General features: G+C 34.6%; 1 protein-coding gene across 12 annotated transcripts in view; it reads right to left on the bottom strand.

Moving 5' to 3' along the window:
• PEX5L (peroxisomal biogenesis factor 5 like) overlaps positions 1–16,919 on the bottom strand; it is a 211,272-nt gene that overhangs the window by 154,903 nt on the left and 39,450 nt on the right. For 3 of the 12 annotated variants that reach the window (XM_023525500.1, XM_023525513.1, XM_011382975.2), the window contains exons 1-3: positions 5,429–5,454; positions 4,553–4,712; positions 3,021–3,092 (exon numbers count right to left, since the gene is read on the bottom strand). The exons of 3 other annotated variants lie outside the window; for them this stretch is intronic. In XM_023525500.1, coding sequence (XP_023381268.1) covers positions 3,021–3,092; positions 4,553–4,712; positions 5,429–5,454 — 258 coding nt within the window. Of the gene's footprint in view, positions 1–3,020; positions 3,093–4,552; positions 4,713–5,428; positions 5,641–16,919 lie in introns of those variants that run through there. 6 more of the 12 variants (XM_011382959.2, XM_011382990.2, XM_011383016.1 and 3 more) reach the window with 5 other exon arrangements.

Below are 16,919 nucleotides of genomic sequence, written 5' to 3'. Positions count from 1 at the left end.
TTTATGTCAGATGTCTGGATTGTAGAGGCATTAAGATTTTAATCCAATATGTATCCTTTGATTACCTTCATAGGCTTGGAATTTAAAAACTCTAGGGATTTCTGGTGGAAAATATGGACTCCAGTGCCAATGTGATACATTTATATTTAAATGATTATACGTGTATGTGTGTAATTACATATTATACAACATCTATTATTTTAGGACATCAACACTAATCTAAAAATCCTCTGGAATGTTTTATATGCATCCAAAATGAACTTTGCCAATAAAATTTCACAAAGAGAGAAGCGCAATGTTACCTTTTAAAAATAAAACCTTACAGATTTCCAAAATTACTTTTTCTTATGTAGGAATAACACAGAATTCACCTTTTACCCTCTTGAATGTGGGCAGTCAGAGAAAACAATATTCACATACTCTATGCAGCTTGTTTTAAATTTGCTTATATAAGCAAAACTGTGGGCTTTCCATGGAAATATAAGACTTGCAAATCACACGACTGATAAAATGGCATATAGCTTGCACAGCATTTGTAGAGTGACAGCTTCTGAGCGACAGATTTAATGAGATTAGTGGACTTCTGCCCATCACAGCCTCCAGCTATTCGATTTATTTTCTTTAGATTTTATTTTGGCATCATTTACTGAAAATGCTATTTGCAATTATATGAAGATTGACTAACAAATTTCTACTATGTTCCTGAAAAGATATAGGAAGAATAAATTGAATATAAAGATTCCTCCCCAAATAACATATATATTATATATAATATATATGAGATGAAGTAATATTAAACAAATGTCACATAAAAACACACATACCTTTAATGTTGATTTCTTAAACTCAGCAGGAATTTTTCTTAGTATTACAAACACTAATTCAACTGTTTTCCCAAATATTTTACTTCCAGGTATCAACACTGTCATCGTTTCAACCTAGGATTTACTCACAACATTGACACTAGATAAAACTTCCCCCCAAACGAAAGACTACTCTTACAGCCAACAGCAAACGCCAGTGCCAAGTCATATTCATAATTACTCACCTTTTGAAACATGTTTTGACATGAATGATTCAGCAAAGCTGGGTCACTGCCAACTGGTGCCAAATGACACAATGGCACTTGGAGGAAATATGGTAACTACAGAGGCAAACAATAACTGGGCAAATACAATTCTTTCTCATTTGATCCAGGTAAGGAAAGAGTTATTTTCTCAAGAAGCAGGAAAGTTGGTTCTCTCACTCTCTAGTGTTTTTTTTTTTTTTAATTCCTTAATCATTACTAAAACGCGTTTAGGCTCAACAACATAAATTTTGTGAAAGGTACTATAAAAGGAACAATGACTCCCTTGGACTTTCTACTCCAAAGATCTCAAAGTGTAATTTTATAGTTTTCTGAATCCCAAGATTTAGTTAAAACAAAAAAGAAGCTTTTGGGAAAAAAAAAAAAGAAAGGAAAAGAAAAGCAGCTTTGGGGTAGGATGATACTAAAGAAATACAAAAAAGAGTGAGAATTTACTTTCTATATGATTAAAAAAGAAATTAAAAAATAACTTTTTATTTTAATAGAAAATCTGTAGGCATGAATGTTCTCATATGTACTCAATTGTATCTTACTAGTTCATTCACCAGGTAGGTCCAGTCTTTCGATGAGAATTCCAGTCTACAGGCAGGATCTGTGGGAGATGGAGATCACATGCCCCAGGCAATTCATCTATTAAAATGAGAACTAATAGCCCAGTGAAGCACTCGGGCTCCAGCCCCACTTAGCTTATTAACTAAACTAACAATTTGACACTAAGTAGAAATACAGCCCACCTCTCCCATCTCCCCACCGTTTCACTTGGCAGCCAGAGAGGTAAGATAAGGCAGGAAAAACTTGGAGGTAGTTCCAGCGAACCTATAAAATCAGCACATTCTTCACCTCCCATGGAGATGCTTTGTTTGGCCAGTTTTTCCCAGAAGATCACTTCAACTACCTCAATTATTCCAGGTGTAACAAGCAAGTATCTAAGTTAATTGTTTTTGGTTGCTATTTTCTGGTGTTCATTTTTCCCTTTTTTTCTCAAATAATACACAATTGCTCCTTTAATGCGATCACTATGATGCAAAACAAACCGCACAATTAGAAAAATTTCCAAGTTCAACTTGCCTTTCTGTAACTTGCTGACTGCTTTCTTTCTTAACCTCTTCATCTGCTCAGATCCTTTTAAATTATTTCTTTATCTCTACCTGCATTTACATGACCTTCAGAATCAGTGCCACTTATACATTAAATGGACGCGCAGTTAGCTTGTCTCCCTGATAATTAACTAAGATGTTAAGGGCTGATGCCAATTCAGTGGCATGAGCTGGATACCTTCCATTACCTGGTATGTCATCGTTTATGGTCTATTAAGCAGTTTTCATTTCACCTTATGGGCCCATATAAAACCCAAGATAGATGTTTCTCAAATTACAGTTGGTATTACAGAATATGAAATAGCTTCTTTTTGTTTTTTTAAAATTATCTCTGAATTTACTGAAGACTATCTGAGAAACTAAATCGGGCAATATATATATACATATATATATTTTAAGTTTCTCAGGTTTTTAAAGTCTTTTATCCCCCTCTCCCTAAATCATATTCATTATTTTATACTAATGGTAGCTTTTCTCATTTTCAAAATAATATACTTTCTAGTTCTTGTTTGAATCTTTTTTTTTTCCTAAACAAATCATCATCGTTGTTTTGGTTCATTTTTTCAAGTGGGACTTTTAATTTTCCAAAAATTCCCTTATCTCGTTTTGCTTTGTTTTTCATCATTCTTACATACAGAACATACATGCTGACATGCAGAAATCAGTGGATCAGAGGCAATGCAGGGGGAGGCTTAGTTGCTCTCAAAATCTATCTTATGCAGGCCTCCCTTACACGGGCTACTACAGTCTCCAGGGCAGGGCTGAGTCCTCAAAGGGCTTCAGTTGTCAAAAATCTACAGTGCAATAGTAGAAAATGTATGCAAGCATTCACTTACCTGCTTTTGATCAACAATTATTTCGAGGTCTTCATCACTGCTTAGTTTTCCATATCCTTTTTCTTTACTTTTCTTGTGAAAGAATAATTTTAAATGATCATTTAGTTTCTTTCCATTAATAATCTTAATTCCCACTTAATACCTTTTAAAGATAAAGTCTACTTAACCTTGTTCACTGGTCATAATACAGTATTCTTTATGTTAGTCTCTCATGGACAACTGCAAATGCTCTTATAGTTAAGCTGCTGGCTTGTAATTATTCATTAAGTATTTTTTGCCTAGCCTCTCTCATCCAAATTACACCTTTAGTCCTCTATGACTATTGTTATGCTTTTTTTTCAACTGTAGTTTCAGAAAAGATTCTTTAACACTTTAAGTGATTCTTTTAAGAGTCTCAGCTCGTTTTTCATAAAGATTGAAACTGCATTAGTAAAACTATGCTTAAGACTTCAACTATTAAATGTTTTATTTTAATTTCTTATATATATATTTCAGAATAAGACAAGTATTATATAGCTCAATAAATCTTCAGATTTTTCTACATTTGCTTATAAATCAGATGAAAATGAAAACAGGAAAAACAACTCAGAAATAATTTTTAAAAGATAAAATAATTTTCAAAATTAGGTAGTTTGAAAAGATAGAGGAATACAGGCCATCTTTAAAAATGACTTTACTGGCATTTTGTCATTTTTTCCCCCCAATGACCACTCTCCATCTACCTCCCCCATTCCAATGTTAGAAAACTATTTATTGTTGTGCTATAAGAGAAAGATAATTTGAACCTTTTTTTTTTTTTCATTCTCCCAGTGCACTGATGGGAATACCAGAAATGACATGTTTCTTCATAATTTCAGAAGTCTAAGTACCTCTGTAGAGGACCAGTAAGAAAAAGAAAAGAAAAAAATTACTATATAGCTTTAGTTCAAGGTTATTATTGAAAAATAATCCTTCCTTTAGGTATTAGATACATCAACTAGAATTAAGAGAATTAAAAATATGTCTTATGTTTGTACCTACTGTCCCATATTAGGATCCCTATCTCATTGGGGGAAAAACTATATCTTTCAGCAAACATGACATAAATCTGTTTTATACTGTGGGACATGATCCTTGTCTGTTTTTCCCTCTGTAATATTTCAAAACCAGATTTCACCATTTCCTCCCTAATAAACATACCTACTATTTTTGTGCGTTTTTTTCTGTAATAAAGAGATTTCTGAATCTTCAAGTGTTAGGATGCGAAAATAAAATCTGAATTCTCATTCATATATTAATGAATTTAGCCACTTAGAACAGAACAGATGGCCAAAGTATTTCTCTCTATTGTTATTCTCATCTTCATCTGAGGTTCCATTTCAAGATTAATGGAAAACAAAAAGAGCAAGGTTGGTTTCGATCAAGCTGATTTCCTTCCTATCACTTTGCTTTTGCATCCTTTTAGTCCACTGGTTGCCATACAATATTGTCCAGAGACCCTCTAATACGAAACATTTAGAACTGTCTTTCCGAATATTGATCTGTATACGTACCAAGTAGCTCATTTGCATGACCCGATTTCTGGACAAAAGGACATTAAGTAGAGATGGAATGTGGGTTCTTCCATTCATTTCACTGTCCGACATCCCAGAATTCTTTGCACCAGTGGCCGTGGCTTCATTGCCAGAACTTGCTGACCAGAGAACCACAGATCTTGCCCAGCAACAGTATTTATAATGTATGACAATGACTGAAGTATCCCTGAATCATTGTCTTGACTTTGTAAACATTGTGAAAATGTTGGCCAGCACAAAAAGTCTTTGAAATGAAAATTTCTTCTTTTCTGACTAATTTTTATCCAAGCACTTCTATGTTTCCCTGAGTGCTGTTCTACTTTAATGCTTAAAAAAACCCAGACATATATTATTAATTATATACATTTTTATATTTCATCCCACACATACAGACTACTCAGCCTCTTTGTCATAAAATCTCTTAGTTTTCCCTTTTTAATGCCCCACCCTAGACTTTCTTGTGATTAGCAAATCACTTATAATTGATATAAAAATGTCAGCATTCACAGAACATAATTCAAGACTGCAATTTCTGCCAATACCGAATTCCACTTCTCCAATTTAATCCCAACTCCTTATCTGATTTAGTAGTACATTTTCCTGGGAAGAGGCTAAGTCAGGGAAGAAAATTGTATCCCCAACTACTGTAAGTAAAAGTTGGCATTTTCCAAAAGTGGGAGGAAGAATTTAGAGCTCTGATTCTGTACTTAAACCCCTAGTCTCCAAATAGCACACAGCTACACGCAGAGTCAGAATTCTTACAGTTTTACTCTAGAGTTAAGCAATATTTTCTAGTTCACCCCATAACCCCAGGGGGTTTAAGCCTTTTCTAAGCCATAATGGTTATTCGCTCACTTACTGCTTATCTCTAGTGCGAGCATAATCCTCTTTCGAGCACTCAGCTCCCACTTTGACTGCTTAGATCAGCCAGCCCAGGCAGAGATCTTCAGCTCTCCTCCCTCCTCCCAGCCAGGAATCCCTGTCTTCTATCTATGCACTTTTGTCAAGCAGAAAAAGCAACTCCATAGTTTCTGCGTGGTCTTTCACATTAGCCGAAGGACTGAACTAGAAGGAGAAAGAAAGCTAACCTCTGCACTGTCCAAGCATGAGGAGGCAGGGCTTCTGTGGGAGGAGAAGCCACAGGGCAATCACTTCCTGTGCTCCTCCCACCTCCCTTGGCAGACACTGGAGCTGAAGATTTCAACTGAGGCAGTAAGGGCAGGCCCCTTTCCACCTCAGCTTTAGCATGTTGCCTCCTTATAGCTGATTTTGTGCACAGCTGATGGAAGTGCAACTGAGGAGGGAGCATCAGTGCAGTGGAGACAAAATGGTGAGGACTTTGAGGTGGGAGAAGTGAGGAAAGAGGAATAGTCATCATTTACTGACAATGCCTCATTCCCTACAAGAAGCTTTCAGCTCAAGATAAGTGTCCAACCTCTGAAACCCCAAAGAAAATATCTCCCATCTTCCCCACACCAACCTAAATCTTTTCTGAGTAACTGGAAGAACTATCTAGTTCTTTGTTAGTGCTGATAATTTTTTTTAATACCATTGAATCAGGTCTGTAGTTTTCTTAAGAACATTGAGCCCAACAGCTAACTTTTTCTCTCTGCAGACATTCCACCATGCCTCCTTAGTCCTATATACTTCCTGCTTCCACCCCTTCATTCTTTCCTCCGAAAAAGTAGAATAGAAATGTAGATTTATTCATTTGAATTAAGTAAACCTTAAAATTTGGAAACTATGTAGGAAAACAATATATGGCCACAGACATGGAATATATTATATAGAACAATTTTGCAAGTAAATAGCAACAAAACAAGAACATAATCTTATGGGATAGAGACCTGAAAAATGAAGCACCCTATGTTCAATTTTAGAATAAGATTTTATTGAAAAGTAAGAGTATTAATTGAAAGATACTAGCCGAATTGTGTCTGGGTTGAATTAAAAGGATTCTTCATTCTCATTAGGAATGGAATACAAAGTAAATTTTGAAAGGAAAAAGGAACACATGATTTAGTTAATTGTACAAATTAGCCTGAATTGCAATTTTTGCCTAACTACAGATGTCAAAATAAATCTAAAGGTTAAAGATTACATATACATATTTCAAAAAAGATTTTATTGTTATTTATTCAATACTGCAATGAATGACAAATAGTAGACCTAAATTTATTAAAGCAAATGTTATACAAGAACATATAGACGAAAGAAACAGAGACCTTCCTATTCTCTTCTTCCTGGTCGTCAGTAATCAGTTCCTATCTTCCCATTTTCCCTATCTTCAATCCCTTCTTCTCCATCACCTTCATTCCCACAGCCTGCAAAATCGCTCAGTTTTCCCTATCCTAAAAGATGACTTCCTCACACCTATTTCCCCTAAAGGCATTCGTTTAATCTGTTTTATCTCTTCACTGTCAAACTTGAAAGAGTGGTCTGAGCTTACTGGCTACAGTTCCTTCCTTTCTCTTCACTTCTAAACCAATCACAATCAGGTTGCAATTTGCAATTTACTATAATTGCATTCTTGACAGTCACCAATGAACTCCTAATTATCAAATTCTCTAGTCGTACTTTTTTTAGAGCTAATTGTATGAATTAGTCTCAAATGCAATTTGTGATTGACTACAGATGTCAAAATAAATGCAAATATTACTTCTTTCAGTGGTCAAGTTTGTATCAAGTATTTTCAAAAGTGTCTTTGCTGTTATTTATACTATTACAGCTGTTAAATGGTGCTGCCGCCAACTGAAAAGAGTATCAGTGAAAGAAAGGAGGAATCGAGAAAGGAGAAAGGAGAAGATATTTGCTGAGTCTGGTGTCTTTGGAAAGTTCATCCACATGGAAGGATCCAGTCAACAATTTGGATATACAGCTCTTATCTTAGAAGAGAGATAAGGGTGGGATATATGGATTGTTGGGGATAATTAAAATTGCAGGAGAGGACAAGCCCATTAAACAAGAAAACATTGAGGCAGACAAGGATTAAGGCTGGAGTCCCGGAGTATGTTACATTTAAAGAATGCGCCAAAAAGGAAAAAAAAAAAAAAGAATCCAGTGAAGGAAGCTAAAGAAGAGTGGTCATTATGTAGGAGGAGAACCAGGAGAACGCAGTCTAAGGAAAAAGAGTTCTAGATCGTGTCAAATGCTGACGGAAGGTTGAGTAAGGATGTGAATTGTAAAGTGTCATTGTATTTGGCATTTTGGAAGTCATCAAGGACTGGGAACAAAAGAACTAGTAAGGATGGAACCAAGTTTAGAGTAGACTAATAAACATATTGGCAGTAAGGGAGTAAAGATAGTGAGAGGACTTATTTTCTCTTAAGAAAGCTCGAATAAAAAGGGAAAGGGAAAACTTTAAGATAGTAGATCTCATATGAAGCGCTCTTACCACAGTTAAAAAAAATAAAAAGAAAGAAAAAGAGGGAGCAAGATGCTAGAGGAAAGACAAAAATACAAGAAAAGAATGCTGGGAAAGTTATTATACTCCCCCCGTCCCAGCTCTTGTGTAAAGGTGTTGAGGAAGTGTATAGTTCAAGAAGAAACTAGTAAAGACAGTGAAAATGTAGATATCAGAAGGTGAGGGGGATAATTCATGAAGCAAGAAAGTAAGAACAAAGTCCTTTTGGAGAAAAACTGCATCTCTCTCTTTTAAATTTTACCATTATGTGATATATATATTTATAGAAGAAAAACCTGGAAGGATATATACCAAATATTAAAAGCCTCTTTCTCTGGGAGGTGGAATTATGCATGATCTATATGTTCTCTTTATTCTTGGGAGTACTTTTTGAAATGAGAATGAATTTCTTTTATAATTATAAAAAGGAAACAAAATGTGAGATCCATAAAATTGCCATGGAAAAGACTCATTTTAAGTCTACTTCTTAGAAAAATGACTAGGTCAGGGCTTTATACTTCCTTTATTATGTTTCTGGAGGGATAAAAGCTTGTTTTTTTTTTAAATGTACAGATTCATGCTACAGTTATTGCTTATGTCCCTTGTGACAAGCATGGTAAGATGGTGGAGTGAATGTTTTGTTTATTGCATTTAATATGCCCCGTTACTCTTGACTCTCCCTTATAATGTTAAGCTTCTCAGGTCTTTGATGTCAATTTGGTCTCATGTTCCTTCTCTTTTTTTAAATACCCAAAGTGTCAGCACAACCATAAACACCACTGTTGTGGGAGCCAGAGAAACAATGAAAAGAGAAAACAGAAAATAAGGGAGAAGGAGCAGCTTTCCCAAAAGGCCTGGAATAAGAGCTTAAGAGCTTCCCCCTGTTTAGGACATGAGCCTTGACAGATCTTTTAAATAGAAAGTAATCGCCCTCCCAATTGCAAGGACAATTTGCAGATCTTTTATTATTCTTACATATGGAGGAAATCAACTTTCTCAAGGGAAAATGTTATCCTTACAGAGAGTCACTTACAGAGGGGCTTGTTAAGTCTGGCACTTCTCAAAAACTATATATTTTTTCCTTTTTAAAAGACATTCACAGTTGTGTTTTTCTCTCCAACTGTGATCATGTTATAGTGAAACAAAATAGCCACAGGGTGCAATCTTTTAGTTTTGGGTCAGGCATGGGCAAACGTGACATATGGCAATCAAGCTCAATTCTAAAGGTATAGTATTACTGGGTGAAAAAAGAAATATAAAGACAACAAATATGTTGATGCATTTTAAACCATATTTTAAGTCATATGCATATCTAGATATTTAGTATTTTTTTTTTTATTTTAAGGCTAAATCTAATTAGGAAAATAATATTCCAGTTATTTACTAGTTGGATTATAAAATGGCAATGACACACAATGCACTTTTCACTATGGCCTTGCAGTTTCTCCTTAATGTCTGTTTAGGGTGGCTCTTGGTTTGTAAGAGAATACCCTAAAGAGTTTATAAAGCTGAAAAGCATTTTCTATTTTTCAAGTTTCTAAAGATGAAAATTCTGCAACATAAATATCCATTAAATTATGTAATCTTATATCATCGTGCAATACATTTTCTTAAGCATACAAATTCATTATTAGGTGTGCGCCTTCGTATATCTTTTCCAATATTTTATCATGAAAAGTTTCAAACATATGGCAAAGTTAAAAGAATTTTATAGTGAGCACCTGTATACTTACTACCTAGATTCCATCACTAACATTTTATTAAATTTGCCTTTTTGCATATCTATCCACTGTGATATATTTTTAAAGTACGGTACACACCACATTTCTACACATTCTTTCTTTCAAGATTTATTTTAGGTAATTTACTTTTAAAACTCAGAAATGCAAAACCATTGGTTCAGTAAACTTTCAGAATAAGAGCACTATGAGTTCAAGATGTGTTCCCTTACGGCTTTCATGTGAAAAGCAAAACAGTGAACTACATTTCTAGCATTGAGTGCTAGTGATAGGCCCTGTCACTAGTATTAGGGAAGAAGATTTCTGATCAAAGAGCTGGGATTTTTTTTGGTTCTCAGTCAAAAACAAGCGATCAAACAACTCAACTTTTTGAGACAAATCCGTGGTGTGATAGGCAGTTCCAGTTGATAATAATCACCATGTCCTCAATTTCATATCCTTTGATCATCAATGTTTCCTGCAAACAACTTCAGTCTACTCTGGGCTATAAAATAATTATTCACCTCTGGTACATGCAACAAAAGTAGCAAGCCCCAGGACAGGGCTAGGATAGCTAATGACTTCTTAGAGGCAGAGGGGTTACATGTGTTCTAAGAAACAGTAGTTGGGTGGATTATTGAGTTTCAGTAGGCAGAAAACAAAAGTCAAACTTGAAATTTCAGTTATTTCAGATTCAGCAATGTTCCACATTACTCTGAGGACAATAAGTAAACTTTTCTTAACCGTCCCTCACCTCCAAAACCAAACAAAACCACATTCAAAGAAAAAGCAAACAAAAAACAATGTCCTTCTTAACAGAAAAATTCTGAGTCCAATTCTTGCATCTGGAAGGTTCTTGTCTCTACAAAAGTAATTTTCTCATTTCCTCTAGACTTGGTTCCTGAAGCTATAAATACAGTGGTGTAGCATGCAATGGCTAATATATAAAAATTGTTTTCTGCCTGCTGAGGACAATAATGATTGAAAAGTGATATATTTTAATCCACTAGATTTTTTGGCATTACATGGTCTTGGTGTTATTTCCAAGGCCAGATGAAACTAGCAAACACTCCCATTTGTTAGTTTTACCTGTGATCACTCAAATGGCAGGACAGGAGTGGTTGTTGGTATAAGATAGGTAAGGGGCCTGAGGGAACTGACATTTTGGATCCCCAAATGGTAAATGAACAGTACTATAACGTAAAAAAAGTTCCCCTGCCCTGAAAAAAAACTAAACTATGTATTCTATATCTTTGCCACTTGAGAAAAGCAGGAAATAATCAATAAATATTTAAAACTAAAACTATTACTTGATGTTTCACTTCTGATCTCCATTGACATGATTTCTTATTTATTATATGTGTTGGCCCCACAAGATGGGGGTGAAACCATGTTACTCCAATCTCAAACACAGGTGTGCTCATCACTGGCCTCTCATCTGACTCCTTTATCCCTTCACTGACAGCTGGCACACCTGGCATTGCACACCTGCGCTGAATTCCTTTATAACAACTGATCTGGACATGATGATTTCATGCCATTATGAAAGAAAACAGTGATCTTTTAGTAAAAAGGAAAGAAAAGTACTAGCTTCTATACGCATTGCGTTTCCCAACTATATTGTGCCTCTATTTTCATACCTTCTCTAAACTCATACATGGCATTGATACTTTAACACATACTTGAAAAAAATTTGTCTATAAAATTTTGTTTCTGACAAGAGTCAACCCAAAGTTTGTGTTACAGCCATAAAATCCAAGCAAAAGGTTAAATTTGTTTACCGTTAACCTACATCTACGTAACTGATTGACTTGTAACCAGTTTTTTATTATGGCTCAAATAACTTTGAAGGATTTTTTTCTCATATCAATCTACACACAGCCATGACTGCTTAAAATAAATCTTTCCTGTTCCTGAGAGTGACAGATTTCCTGGAGGTATAGCTCATTGCTCTCACCTCTGGGCTCTCTCCCACAGCCTTGATCATCTCAGGAATCCTAACTCAATATCGCAATTCTTGTCAAGTCTCCAACAGTCTCTCTATGGCTTCTTTTGTTCATCCCTTTTCTCCAAAGGCTTATAAATTCACTGATAACAACATTACAGAAGAGACATGGCAATCCCTAGAGACTGGGCAGGGCTGAAGAAGGCATCTTCTTCATGGATAAGGGCTTCTGGGCAACTACTTATTGAGGGAGCTTTTCTAAGCTGCAGAGTTTATAGGGACAAGAAAGATCTGGGCCATAGATAGCTGGTTTATCCATCAGATGTGTGACAATCAGTTAAAAGAATAAAACAGCAGAATCCAGAAGACAGGTAGCCAATCACTACTTTATAATAGACACCAACTAATGACTTGCTTGATATAGGAAGTATTACTGCTAACAAGGGGGAAAATATAGTAAAAAGCAAAGTTTAATTTCATTTATATAAAATATTGTCACCAACCACCTAAGTGCAAATATTTTGTGAATCCTCAGCTCAAGTAAAAAAGGGTTTAACATCTAAAAATTGTGTCTTTGAGTCATGAAGGCACAATTTTTTAATTTGAGAAGGTGCAAGGTAGAGTGTGTGATAATGTTGGACATTCAAATACTTGATGAGTTTGTTCAGGCAAAACTGTATTAGTTTAGAACAATGTTTGCTTCGTGTTGATGTGTAGTCACTGTTTTAGCACTAAGGATGCTAGATTCAGTCAATATGGTTATGTGTAACTATCACAAAATTAATAATAGGTAGTGGATTACTTCTGACATTTTCAGCAAATATGACACCCATAACTGGAAAAAATAAGCATGAATGCATTCAAATACACATGGCATTTTTGGTACTTTGTTGATTTTTTTAAATAGGAAATTCCATATGGCTTAAAATAGCTGAAAAGAAAGAAATGGTATTCGAAAAATAAACTATTAAAAAACCTCCCTTATTTGGTGATGAGATAAGGAATAGAGGGAGCTTCTTGAGTATGGTAATTTTATTTCTTTTCGGCATGAGTATGAAGTGCGTTCATTTTATTCTTGTGTTTTAAACATTTTATGTATAAGTGCTACATGCTACACTTTTGGTCTACTTTACCACTACATTGTGAGCTTCTCGAGGTCAGGGACTGTGTTATTCATTCATTCTCTAAGGGTTTTTGAAAACCTACTATGAAGTGGTGAATTCTGGGGCTCTATAGCATACTAGGCTGAGAGGAGGTGTGTTCCCTTCTCTCGGAAGGCTTGATGCCTACTAGGAAAGGGAGGTAATTAAACGAGCAATTATAAAAATGTGAGGAGCCTATGACAGAGCAGTCTGGGGATGTGAAGGAGGCTGTGGGACTTTGCTCTGTGTCAAGGTCCAAACTGGGATCCTAATGATAAGTAGAAGCCATCTAGCTGGAGTAGAGGGGCCGGTCTGTGTGTGGGCTTGGGGAGAAGGTAAGTAGCAGAAGAATGACACATAGGGAAGACCAAAGGTTAGAGATGGTAGGGCCTTCCAACATCTGAGAGGAGGACCATGTGGCTAGAGCAGAATTAGGGTTTGGGGGAGCGATCCCAGATGAGGCTGCAGAGGAAGGGAGAGTCTTGAATGTTAAGGGCAATGTGGAGCCATTGCAGGGTTTTAAGCAGAAAAGCAACATTATCAAAACTATGCATTAGGAAGTGCACTATGGCTAAAGTGTGGGAAATGGGTGGAGGAAAGAAGACTGGGGGCGAGGAGGGCGACTGAGGGCTGCTGAAGTATTCCGTTAGTTGACAACCAAAGAGCCTGTTTCAACATAAGTTGAGATAACTCAATGCACAATAATTTTATTGTAACATGCTTCATTCATCATTTTGTATATCATGAGATTATTTTTTCAATACTGGCTACCATAAATGATAAAAGTATCCATATTTTCTGTAGTCAGGAATTAAATAAGCAGCAAATGGGCCTACAACAGACACATTCTAGTCGCTCGGTAATATGTAAAATTATTTTAGGAAATATTCAATGAAACAAAAACTTTTGAGAGAGAGAAAGAGAGAGAATGTACTTTGCCTAACATAGAAAAAAATTTTGCTCTTAGTGAAGAATATGTATTTTTTTGTACTCTGTAAAGTCCTAAAGCAATATCTAAACTTTTCTTGTTGTTTCTTGCTATTTGACAAAAACAAAAGGAGTCTGTTAAAAAAATACAATGAAAGATTGTTCAGTGCTACCGAGCATCTAAAAGGATTTATTATGATTTTTGGAAATCAACAAAAGGAATTCTTTATGCAAACCTAAGAACCGAACTGCTTAGGGAGTATAAAATATTGGAAAGAAATGCATTTGCTCAAGTGTATTTGGGATATCATCAAAGTTAATGTGTTTTTAAAAGAATTGAGATGGCATATTTAGAGTTCTGTAAAACAAAAACAAAAACAAAATCAATATACAGTTGCTTCCACTGCATTTCAGTTGTTTTTAACTTGTCAAAAGATAAAACTTAATAATGGAGGAAAGCTGAAGTAAAGTAAGGTAGAAAAAGGTAGATTCACATACAGTATTTATCTTCTTACTCAAAGTTTGTTTGGAGATTGTTTCTACTTAATGAGACTTCCTTTTGTTATTAATATTTAAAAATAATCACATGTTACATGAAAAATACTGAAGGACATTCAGCTACTTGGAAGCAAATCTCAGATCTCCAGAATGGACTTCTTTCTACAAGATCACAGCATCCTAATGAGTATGGAGGTTTTCTTCCATCTGCAATTCCAATCTTTTCATTTTTCTTTCTTTTTTTCCTTTTTAGGACTCAACCCCCAAATCTTAGATGCTTCTATTGGAGAAGTCATTACAAAATTTTAAAGAGACAATGAGAAAGGCCTCCAGAACAATACAGAGCAGAGATTTTCAGTGATAAGAACATGAAGTTCATATCAATTTGAGAGCACTGTAAGGGTTCTTTTGAAAACTCTTCTTGCAACCTCTGATGAATACCCTAAAGTGAATAATATATTGATAATATAGTACTGAGAGACAGAAGAATGGCTATTACTTGAAATACATCTTTGGAAGTAGATATAGAGTTTAACAAAGGGTCTTTTAAAAACTCTTGTACTTTTGTAAAATTGTCCTGGGTAGGCAAGTGAGGGGATTTTAAAGAGATGAAGCAAGGCTTTAGTAAGGAACAACTAAATTGCCATGGATAGTACCGTGCCCCAAATGGTAAAAGCTTTTTAAAATGATAAAAGCAGAAGCTTCTCCTTAAAAGAAACATTAACAAAAATTTTTTTAAGTACAGAAGTTTGTATCACATTGTTGGTGCTTGGTAAATACTCAATAAAATGTTTTTGTTTTATAGCAAAAAGGAAATGATTAATTACTTCCATTATTTCTAATCCTTCTTATTCTCTCTTGCTGATGTCATTCCAAAAAAAAATTTATACACATATATGTATGTATGTATAAATATATATTCATATATACATACATATGTATTTTTATGATATAAATGTGATTGTTATATAAATACTAAACTTCTCTTTTTACTCAACAATATATTATAAATATCCTCTCACATTAACACATATCCATATCTACCTTACATATCCAAGTTCACCTTACATTAATGGGTTTTTGTTAAGAAAGTATAAGAAATCCTGGAAACCAACAGAATGAAGCATGCTCCTAACACTTAAGAGACAATGCTAGTACATGAGTGTTGTCAGAAGAACCCTAATGGCTCCCAAGATTCTTTCAAAGAATCTTTGGTCTGCAAAGTTAAAACTATTTTCATAATAGTACTGAGATGTTGTTTATCTTTTAGCTGTGTTGACATTTGCACTGATAGCGCAAAAGCAACAGTGGATAAAACTGTTAGTACATCTTAGCATGAATTAAGGTGGTGGCACCAAACTGTACTAGTTGGGAACTGAACTGGCCATTTTAAAATAAATGTAATAACCACATTTACTTGAAAAAAATTACTGACAAACTATGGTTACTCAAACATGGGTATCTGGCTTCCCCACCCCCTTGAAAACAAATGAAGAGAGACCCTCATTTCAAGGAAAATGACCAAAAATATTTTTTGCCAAAATTCAAGTTTGCAATTAGAGAATTTTGGAAAACTTATCTGTCATGTAAATTTGATAATTTCCCAATAGATAAAGATGTTTCCAATGAGATCAGTGATATTAATGAAGTATTTTTTGATATTGTATAATAAAGTATGACAATATTTGAGATATGACACTTAGTGAACCAATATTTTCGAAATGACCAAAGCATGGCATATTATCAAAACTATGCATGAGTTAAAGATCTATTCAAAGTGTAAAGAAAACCAATGTATTTTAATGTAAAAAGAACACAAAGTTCATTGATATCACTTCAGATTCCACATTGCTACTAAACTTTAAGAAATAACATCTGTCAAGTTTGGGCATAATATCAAAAAATATCCACAATTATTTGAAAAGGCTATTAAAATACTTCTTTCTTTCCTAACTACATATTTGTGTGGACAAATTTTTCTCCTTATATTTCAATAAAAATTGCAACAGATTAAATGCAGAAGTAGATACAAGAATTCAATTCTCTTCTATTAAGCTATTCTATTTAAGAAGTTTGCAAAATGTAAAACAATGCCACATTTCTCACTAAAATTTTTTAAAATTTATTATTATTTATGCCTACAGCACCTGGTCTTCCTAGGTGGTCTTCCATCCAAGTACTAATCTACTTAGCCTCTGAGATTAGACATCGGGCTTGTTCAGGGTGGCATGGCCATAGACCATGGACCGAGGCCACCTTGGGCGCGAACCTAGGACCTTCTGCGTGTAAAACAGACATGCTAACCGCTACACTATGGAACCATATCTGTAAAATTTTAATTTTTTAAAAAAATTTTTTTAACGTTATCGGTGTTTTGGTGTTAGCATGTAATGAGTATTTTACTGATTTTTAAATTGACTTAGTAAGTACATATTAAAATTTTTCTTAGTTTTCTTTTCTAATGCAGTAAATGCCAATAGATATAATCCACATACACAAAAACTCTTTAGGATCTTTAATATTTTTTAAGAGTACAGAGACAAAAGTTTGAAAACCACTGTTATATTAAAACGTAAACTTGTTCTGCAAGTTGTTCTGGAACAACTTTCCCTTAAAAATTTTTTATTTTCCCTCTCTCTAATCATGATAAACAAAGTCAATTTATCTCTTTTAGATTCTGGTGGAAAAATCCATAATAAATCATGTTAAAATT

The sequence above is a fragment of the Pteropus vampyrus genome, unplaced genomic scaffold (genome assembly GCF_000151845.1).
Source record: "Pteropus vampyrus isolate Shadow unplaced genomic scaffold, Pvam_2.0 Scaffold14, whole genome shotgun sequence".
Taxonomy (NCBI): Eukaryota; Metazoa; Chordata; class Mammalia; order Chiroptera; family Pteropodidae; genus Pteropus; species Pteropus vampyrus.
The sequence above is the reverse complement of the archived record's forward strand: the minus strand, read 5'-3'. Positions and strand labels throughout refer to the sequence as shown.